The sequence below is a fragment of the Cucurbita pepo genome, chromosome 10 (genome assembly GCF_057944985.1).
Source record: "Cucurbita pepo subsp. pepo isolate OVF chromosome 10, ASM5794498v1, whole genome shotgun sequence".
In the NCBI taxonomy this organism is placed as follows: domain Eukaryota; kingdom Viridiplantae; phylum Streptophyta; class Magnoliopsida; order Cucurbitales; family Cucurbitaceae; genus Cucurbita; species Cucurbita pepo.
The window spans coordinates 7677962-7688830 of record NC_141807.1 but is presented as its reverse complement, the minus strand read 5'-3'; the positions used below and the strand labels follow the sequence as shown (position 1 = coordinate 7688830).

Below are 10869 nucleotides of genomic sequence, written 5' to 3'. Positions count from 1 at the left end.
TGTATTGGTCTCCAATCATGAAGTGTGACATCGGATCTTTGTGCATACCATATTTATTAACTATAACATGGCAAGAAATTTTTTATGTTTTGACTAGGCATACCATATTCTGTTGTTCTTATATATCTTTAGTTACCTGTGATTAAAGCAAAGAAGTATAGACATGGTTTCCAACCAACCCTTCCTTTATAGTTAGTTCAACGAATGAGTTTTTGTTATCATTTTATCGTTAACCCTTCCGCTCGATTTTGTGTTATGATATCATACAGGAAATGAGAAGCGACCTTACTTGGACAAAATTATATACCGTTTGATAATTATTGTTGATAACAAAGATATATTGAATTATAAGCATTTTATGACATGCCATATTTCATTAATCTTCATATTCTTCATATTCTTTATAATCTTCATATTACTTGTACATCTTTTACTTATAATCTTCATATTCTTTATATAGCGATAAGGAAGGGAGGGATAGAAAAGATACTCATAATATCATTACGACTATGCCATATTTCATTAATAAAAGAAAGTAATACATCCACAAACACACATATATATTCCGAGAGAGAGAGGGCTTTATTATAAGTAGAGATAGCATTCTAGTAGTTGTATTTCTACTTGGGGACAAGGAACTCGAGAACTTCTTTAAAAGTTTTGCACCTTTGTAATAAAAGACCAAGAAATATAATCGTTATTTATAACTTCTATCACAATAATATAAATTCTGCGAGGACGACGTTCTCTAGTCATACCAACCAGACCGTTCACCACACGCTTGTAGATGAAACGATGTCCACTATTCTCGTTATTCTTTTCAACTACGAACCTTCCTGCATTCTGCACTACTAGGATATTGACATCCTTAATTGGTACTAAAGCATCTAAAGGCAACCCTTCCACACAGCTCATTCTAACACCTTTGGTAAATAGTTCCAAGAGACATTGTTAGGCCGATTTTGTTCATGAATACTTAAGAATTTGATATTTATAGTTGTAGTTGAACGCTACTTAAATTGATGAAGTGAAATCTTACAATAGAGTCTAATAAAGCGTTTGTCCATTAGAATAGGTTGGAATTAAATTCTTTATAGTTCGAGATAATAGTTGTATTCTTTAAGTCATCGAGACTAGTGTTACTAGTACTGTTAGTATATTTGAGTATAAATATTAAAATGATTAGTTATTAAATATTCTTAATTGTGTGTCTCTTACGGTACTCTCAATAAATGGATCGCTTGATCTATTCTACTCTACTTTACTTCCTCTTGATAACGGTGTGGTATTGACACAACTCATATTGCTAATAATCATCACTTACAGCCAAAGCAAGAGTATAGCGGTCGACTATCGTTAAGGACTCATTCACAATTTCCATTCCTACCGACGGAAAAGTTTTATTACGTTCATTTCTTTCTCCTTTCTAACTTCTTCATTCTCACATTACACTTTTTTTTATTTAAAAGAAAAAATAAACGTGAAAAGGGAGAAAGAAGGAAGAAGAAAAAAGAAAACCCTTCATTTTGAAAGCTTATCAAATACTCTTTGACCGATGTAAAGAAAGCTCGAGAATAATTTATTCTCACGTCCCTCTTAGACACTTGTTGGATATATATCCGTCCTTCACATGTCGTACCATAATCATATCATGTCATAAAAACTTCGTGATTATATCCTTCCCTAATTTATCATAGCCTTAACGTCCTTAGACATATCATAGGTCTGTCATTACCTGAACGTACCTTAGTCTTAACGTTACAGGAACGTATCCTAACGCTATCGTTCTATCAATCTATCATAATCCTATCCCTTTCTACCCATAACCTAATCGTATTGTTTTATGAATCCATCGTGACCATATCGTTGTTATCAATCTGTCATACCCATAGCACTTCGATACGTAACCAAACCATAACGTTTCATGAACATGTCTTACTCCTATCGTTACATTACGTTTAGTGCATCCTTCTCGTATCCTATCTCAAATATACCATTGAACACATGGTACCGTAAGTATTATCATACAATTCACATATTATAACATATCATAAGCATATCGATTCACAAAAATTTCACACATATCAATATATATGACACTTGCAGAACCACGAGCACAGTCAAAATCAAATATAACCATACGGATGGTAAGGCCACCTACCTGATTAGCTTATGCTGGTGTCCCCAATTTACCCTTAAGAAAGTTCGATTTGTCTTTTGTATTAAAGTCAACCTATATGAACATGACATTAATTTCAATCATTTCTCTAAATTTTATGATGCTCTAGTGTTAGATTTCATGGGAAAATTGCACGAGTAAGGTCTTGAAATGTCTATATATCAAAACTGTTTAACACTTTCCAAATCTTGATTTTTTGGTGGTTTGTGTTTTTTTCTTTTTTTTTTTTACTTGTGTTCCTAATCTTACTTCGGTGTGTTTGTTACACAATTTAATCAATTCATCCTTTATGTTTTTTTTAATTATGTTAGTAATTACTTTTGGCTAATTTAATCTATTCTATTTATTTTATTTTATTTTATTTTTTTGCTATTGATGGACGTATCTTTCTAAAACATACTAAATAAAACTAAATAATTGGTTAAGAGAGGATATGAGATATAACTTAAGGTTAAATCTCTTTCCATATGAGAATAACTCATTCTCATGTCCATCTTTGCTACCATATACTAAATGAAGAATTTTATTTCTCTTGGGTCAAAACCATCCTTAAAGCACAAAATTGAAGTTGTAGTTAGTCAATTATAATATTTGACGTGCTAGTTTTCAAACTACTTTAAATGGGTGTAAAGAGAGCATGAGAATAACTTAGTTTCACTAATCTGACACGTGTTGGGCATGTACTGAACACTTGTTAATACGATGGATACATTACAAATTTATAATCCATCGTATCAGACACTTGACTTTGAATATATTTTGAGAGTGAAACATACATTAAGCTTTTTTTTAAGTATACAAATATATAAACTTATTTATATGAATTTATTTCTAATATAAAATTGATAAATTTTTTGAAATAATTCTTTTTAATTAATGTATCATTGTCACATCGGTATCCTAGTGTTTTAAGAATGACATGTTACTGTTAGTAACAGAAAAAGAAAACGGTAAGATTAGAAGAATTGGGAGAAATCTCTCATCCAATTGAAGAATGACTAAATCAAATCTAATTCAAATAACTAGATCAAATCTAATTCAAATAACTAGATCAAATCTAATCCAAATAACTCAATCAAATCTAATCCTAACAATCCCTCCCTTAAACTGAACACGAATAGTAATCAGTTTATATCTACGACCTCATACCAAACTTCCACCAGGTAACTTCATCAATTCCCATGTGTCATTTCTTTTTATTGCTCCAGATCCCTGGCTTTGCCTCCATTTCTCACTCTTCAATACTTCTCTAAAGTTTACAAAGTTTGCAGGTTCAGTAGGGGTAAACATGGCTGAGCTTCATCATCTTCTTTACAAACAAAAACTTCTCTTATTGTATAGTCTCTCATCCAGACTGGTGGTCTCTTATTCCTTGCCTTATTCAAGCTAGGCGAGCTTGCTTCAGCCAAAGAGCCAGATGAAATATTTTCATCTGCAGTATTTTCATCTGCCGCTTCTATATCCTTATTTTCATCTGCCGTTTCTATATCATAGAGTCTGTAAGCTTTTGACTCTTCACTAACTCCCAGCAAAACATAACTCAAACTCTTATCATCTAGCTTAGTTCTCTGAGCTGTCTCCTCTTTTTGTCTCTGAATCAACTCGAGGTCACAATATTGTTCTTCTTTCTTCCGCTGCAGCTCCAAAACTAATCGTCGCTGTGCTTTTTCTACCCTTCTTCTATTCTCTTCCAGCATTTTATCTAGCTCTTCTCTCTCTTTTCGTGCTTGTTCTTCTTTTTGTCTTGTAGCAGTAAGAGCAGCTTCTTTCTCTTTCTCAAGCTGCACATCAACATCATCAAACAACTTCGTGCGACCTTCCTCTATTCGCCTCTGTATTTCTAATTTAGTCTCTTCTGAGTTTAGCCTTTCCTCAACATTCTTCTGAATTAGTTCTTCCATCCTTCTAGCTGCATCTTCTTCTAACTTCTTCAACTCTGTTTCACGCCTTTTCTTCTCTTCTAACTCTTTCTTAAGCTTCTCTATGGAATGATTCCGATCAGTGGATGCACGACTAGGACTGAAACTGGACGATTTGGGGAAAGGAGATAACGAGGAAGACCTACTTCTGCGTTGGCGGCTGAGGGAACTTGAACGGCTGCTTCTCCTAGAATTGGTAGTGGAATGATAGGGGGAAGAACTTGGGTCCCTTCTACTTCTCTGACTATGGCGATAGGAATTGGAGCGGTGAGTGTACGATAGAGACCTTGAACCACTTTTCCCCATAAGTTTCAATTGAGTTTGAACGGCTACTACAGGCTGAGATATAGCATGCAATACGAACATTCGATTCAAAGACATCTTTGTCTCCATGATTAAGCTTCTCTCAGGATGAAACACCTTGCATGTTTCATTTTGAAACAAAAAGGTAACGCCTTTGCTTGCAATTTACCAATACTCAACAAATTGTTCCTCAAATCTGGCACATAGAACACTCCTGTGATTATCATTATGATTCCATTCACTTCTAGCAGTACATTACCCTTTCCAGTTACAACCATGCTTGAGTTGTTGCCCAGCTTCACTGAATCTCTGAAACTTCCATCAAAATCTAAAAAATATTTCTTCTTCCCACACATATGATTGCTACATCCCGAGTTAAGGAACCACATATCTTCTCCATTGAAAATGTCCTAGCTTGTGACAGTTATAACACTCCACTGTAGCCTTGTTGAAGGTTTGTCTGCCTCGTCTGGTATTGCTTTGACATTCCCATTGAAAATGTCCTAGCTTGTGACAGTTATAGCACTCCACTATGGCCTTGTGAAGGTTTGTCTGCCTCGTCTGGTATTGCTTTGACATTCCCATTGAAAATGTCCTAGCTTGTGACAGTTATAGCACTCCACTATGGCCTTGTTTAAGGTTTGTCTGCCTCGTCCCCTTCCTCTGCCTCTAAAGCTTCCACGACCTTGACTCCTTCCTCCAGCAAACTACACAAGTGGACTCTCCGTCGACATATTTTTATTATGACACACCTAGAAGACAGTTGCTTCTAGTTTTAACTAGTTTAGGGCATGACTCTGATACCAAAATGTTAGGAACAAAAAAAGAATATTGGAAAGATCAGAAGAATCGGGAGAAATCTCACATCCAATTGAAGAATGACTAAATCAAATCTAATTCAAATAACTAGATAAAATCTAATCCAAATAACTCGATCAAATCTAATCCTTACAGTTATCATATCTATTTGGTATCATATTTATGTCTCGTATCTATCTCTCATTTTTATTTTTGTGACTCTAAGATATTTTGCTTTTATAAATAGATATCTTCACGAAAATAAGTTTAATTTATGTTGAGATGGAGAATAAAAATTGACACTTAGGGACGTTGATACTTGGGACTTTGATTCCTCTTGGTGTGAAGCTTGCATCTTGCAATTACTTGGGTAGAGAATGTGTTTCACTTAAAATTCACTCAAAGAGAAAATAATCAAATAACTACCCAGTGGGTGCCAATTCTACCAATTTATGACCTACCAGGCGATTCGTTATATAAATAGGCAAATGGGCCCTTATGAATAAAAATAGTATGCCCCATGTGGGTATAATGGTAGATGCTCCGTCCGGACCAAGTTACTATTCTTTCTTTTTCAACCAATTGGGGCCCTCCCTTCACCACCGCCATGGGGTTCTCGTCTACAGGGTTCATAACTACTCCTCTTACTACAGGATGCTTACCTAGCCAACATTTAGATCAGGCTCTACCCAACCCACACTTTTCTGAGTTACCCCAGCATTCCCCACTTGTCCGACTATTGCTGAGCCAGCCATTTTCGGATATCAAACGTATCTCCCCAGAAGAGAAGGTGTAATTTGAATGTAGCCGATTTCCCCTCTTTTGCAATCTGCCATATTTGAGAGAGGATAACTTTTTTTTTTTTTTTTAATCTTCGAAAAATAAGAAAGAATAAAAATTAAACATGGCAGGAATGACATCTTCTTTAATCTTTGTTTTGTTCTACTAAATGTATATAAAAAAATAAAAAATAAAAATCTTATATATTTTTAGATATAATTTAAGTACCTATTTAATAAAACTCCATCCAAACTTCTACTCATAAATTTAATTTTTATTTGTATACAATTGTTAATATGTAAGAAAATACACGTACAAAATGTTTATACTATTGGTAATACATTAGTCTCGGTTGTTTCACTAAAACAATGCAACCATTGTCCAAACTAAAGAATTTGATTCGAGGCTATCTCCTAATAGAGTGAAGCTCAATTAGACTTTGTTGTAAGATTCGACCATATCAATTTGAATAGCGTTCTCCAACTATAAATATTGAACTCCGAAGTATTCACGAGCAAAGTAAGTTTGTTGAAACTAGCTATAAAAGTGTTCCAAAGTGAGTCGTGGAGAAGATTTGCCTTAAAATCTAGTTCCAATTAAGGATGTCAATGATGAAGAAGTGCAAGCTGTTGGAAGGTTTGCCGTGGAAAATTTCAAGGGTGGTAGATATAATTTAATTTACAAGCGTGTGGTGAATGGTCTTTTCAGTCCCATATAGGCCTTGACCCCAAATTTTATAGTATTGTGATAGAAGCTATAAATGACAATAATATAAATTGGTCAGATATTGCAATTGTGAAGAAGTTCCGTCATATGCATCGGACGCTATCGTCATCCTATAAGCTCTTATCTTTGGAATTCATCAAAGCTCTTATCTTTTAGGAATTCATCAAATTCCCTCCTCACAAGTAGCAGTATAACTACAAATTGCTTTCTTTACTTACAATAAGTCCTCTCTGTATATGTGCTTGTGGGACATTACTCTCTTTTATCTATAAAAATGGCATAGCCATAATGATAATAATCCTTATATAAGTATCTTTTCTTTTTCTCTCGTACCCACGGATACATAACATGTTAAATTAACTCATACTTAAAAAAATAATTTCTCTCTTTTGGAGATGCGGTTTCTTTTTCTCTCGTACCCACGGATACATAACATGTTAAATTAACTCATACTTAAAAAAATAATTTCTCTCTTTTGGAGATGCGGGGTATCGTTCCCCGTACCTCTTGCATGCTAAGCAAGCGCTCTACTATTTGAGTTACATCCCCACAATTTTTGCATCACAAAATCCTAAATTTCCCGTCATCAATAATAGTGAAAATGAAGTAATATTGCTACCCAATATGTCATGAATAAGGAAAATTTGAAAAGAAATAATATATTTAATAATAGATAGTCTTATTTTTGGAGGTGCGGGGTATCGATCCCCGTGTACCTCTCGCATGCAAAGCGAGCGCTCGACCATCTGAGCTACATCCCCATGATTTTTACATCATAAACCGTAAATGTCCCATCATCAGTAATAGTGAAAATAAAAAAAAAAATCAAAATATTAATAACAAATAGTTTGGTTTGGTGATGCAGGGCATCGATAATTGTGAAAATGAAAAAATATAATAACAAATTAAATACTTTCTTTTGGAGATGCGGGTTATCAATCCCCGTACAACTCGCATGCAAACCGAGCGCTCTACCATCTAAGCTACATTTCCACAATTTTTACGTCACAAAACCCTAAACGTCTCGTCATGAATAATAGTGAAAATGAAAAATATCGCTACTCATTATGTCATAAAGAAGGAAATATTGAATAGAAATAAAATAGTAATAACGAATAGTTTCTTTTGGAGATGCGAGGTATCGATCCCCGTATCTCTCGCATGCTACAATCCCACGATTTTACATCAAAAAACTCTAAACTTCCCGTCATCAATGATATTGAAAATGAAAAACTATCCCTGCTCATTATGTCATTTATAAAGAAAAATTTAAATGAACTAATATATTTAGTAATCGTTTCCTTTGTTGATGCATGGTATCGATCCCAGTAATTCTCACATGGGATGCAAACGCTCTACCATCTAAGCTATATCCTCAAGATTCTTACGTCACAAAATCCTAAACATCTCGTCATCAATAATAGTGAAAATAAAAAAATAACGCTATTTATTATGTCATAAATAAGGAAAAATTGAATAGAAACAACGAATAGTTTCTTTTGGAGATATGGGGTATCGGTCCGATCCCCGTACCTCTTGCATGCTAAACAAGCAATCTACCATCTAAGCTACATTCCCACAATACTTATATCAAAAAACCCTAAATGTCCTGTCATCAATTCTAGTGAAAATGAAAAAATATCTCTGCTAATTATCTCATAAATAAGGAAATGTTGAATAGAAGTAAAATATTAATAACAAATATTTTCTTTTGGAGATGCGAGATATCTCCTTACCTCTAACATGCTAAATGAGCTCTACCATCTAAGCTACATCCCCACAATTCTTGCATCATAAAACCCTAAATTTCCCATCATAAGTTACATCCCACCATTCTTGCATAATAAGACCCTAAATTTCCCATCATAAGCTACATCCCCACAATTGTTGCATCATAAAACCCTCAAATTCCCATCATCAATAATAGTGAAAATGAAGAAAATCTAGAGATGGAGGGCTCATCAATAATAGTGAAAATGAAGAAAATCTAGAGATGGAGGGCTCATCAATAATAGTGAAAATGAAGAAAATCTAGAGATGGAGGGCTCATCAATAATAGTGAAAATGAAGAAAATCTAGAGATGGAGGGCTCATCAATAATAGTGAAAATGAAGAAAATCTAGAGATGGAGGGTATCGAATCGATCCCCATACCTCTCTCATCATAAGCTACATCCCCACAATTCTTGCATCATAAAACTCTAAATTTCCCATCATAAGCTACATCCCACAATTCTTGCATCATAAAACATCCCACAATTCTTGCATCATAAAACCCTAAATTTCCCATCATAAGCTACATCCCACAATTCTTGCATCATAAAACATCCCACAATTCTTGCATCATAAAACCCTAAATTTCCCATCATAAGCTACATCCCACAATTCTTGCATCATAAAACCCTACATCCCACAATTCTTGCATCATAAAACCCTAAATTTCCCATCATAAGCTACATCCCACAATTCTTGCATCATAAAACCCTACATCCCACAATTCTTGCATCATAAAACCCTAAATTTCCCATCATAAGCTACATCCCACAATTCTTGCATCATAAAACCCTACATCCCACAATTCTTGCATCATAAAACCCTACATCCCACAATTCTTGCATCATAAAACCCTACATCCCACAATTCCCATCATAAGCTACATCCCACAATTTCCATCATAAGCTACATCCCCACAATTGTTGCATCATAAAACCCTCATCAATAATAGTGAAAATGAAGAAAATCTAAAGATGCAAGGTATTGATCCCCAAACCTCTCGCATGCAAAGCGAGTGCTCTACCATCTAAGCTATATCCCCACAATTCTCATGTCACAAAGTCCTAAACATCTCGTCATCATTAATAGTGAAAATGAAAAACTATCCTGGCTCATTATGTCCTAAATAAGAAAAAATTGAAAAGAAATAATATATTTAGTGATCGATTCATTTGGAGATGCAAGGTATCGATCTCCGTACTTTCCACATCCGAAGCGTGCGCTCTACCATCTGAGCTACATCCCCACGATTCTTACATTAAAAAATCCTAAACCTCCAGTCATCAGTAATTGTGAAAATGAAAAATATCTCCGCTCATTATTTCATAAATAAGGAAAGATGTAATAGAAATAAAATACTAATAACATAGTTTACATATGTGTCACTTGTGTTATTTTAATGTATTTATTTACTTGGTAAATGTCTTTCATACTACAATCTCTTGAAGGGGCATTTTGAGAATCGAATTTTCATAGCACTAGACCAAATGCCCTTGTTGTTATTCCACTTGAAACGTATGTATGAAGCCTTAGGCCTAGGTATTAAGGTCGTATTGCAGGAAACACATGAAGTCCTCAGATGTAGAATTTGTCTTGGAGAATAAAGCCTTGGGATGGGATGTAAAGAAAGACTATGAGTATTAAGAGCATGATGGTAAGTGTAAAATGTCGAATATGAAGTTAAGTTGATTTCGAATATGAAGTCTTTAGATAAGAAAAGATTTAGACATAGGGGCATTTCAAGAATTGAACTCAAAACCTCTTGCACCCCAAGTGAGAATCATACCACTAAATCAAATGCCTTTTCTTAAATACCCAATATTTTTAGCTTCTACTCAAATATATTTTTCTCTTAGTAGTTGGAGGGCTATAAAACGAAAAGTTGAATCGTTATAATATACAAGGGTTATCAAATAAACCAACAACCCAACAAAAGAAACAAACTAATCAATTTTGGTTGGATTGATTCGGTTCAGTTCATTAGTTTGTTTGATTTAATTTTTCTATTTTGCCTCGTATGACAAGAAAATAAAGTTGTATTGAATGCACCTTAGTTTCATTTATGACAAACTCATATGAAACATAATTGCATTAATAGTACTTAGAGTTGGAGTCTATAAGCATTTCATGAATTTCAGCGCAATTCATGCTTCATTAAAGATGAGATAAACTTTAGTTAGGTAAGGAGAACTTTAAATTACTTCATGTGGAGCTTCAATTACTATATGCTAGTTACAATCTTTAGGATTGACTAATTGGACACGAATTCATGGATTTAAGAAAATTTTTGTGTAATTATCAACTACAACTTATGTTTTCAAATTTTTAGGATATAATTTAGGTAGTTGTTTTTATGAGTCGTAAACTTGTTTCTTTGTATAAAATGGATTTA

The 10869-nt window shown here is 34.1% G+C and overlaps 1 protein-coding gene across 1 annotated transcript; it reads right to left on the bottom strand.

The window, feature by feature from the left end:
- Positions 1-3322: 3322 nt before the first annotated feature.
- LOC147790533 (uncharacterized) lies at positions 3323-4404 on the bottom strand. The gene is made up of 2 exons (XM_087127624.1): positions 3692-4404; positions 3323-3428 (listed from the first exon to the last, which is right to left on the bottom strand). Exons 1-2 carry the CDS (start codon positions 4402-4404, stop codon positions 3323-3325), a joined length of 819 nt encoding a protein of 272 aa, XP_086983750.1.
- Positions 4405-10869: the final 6465 nt, after the last annotated feature.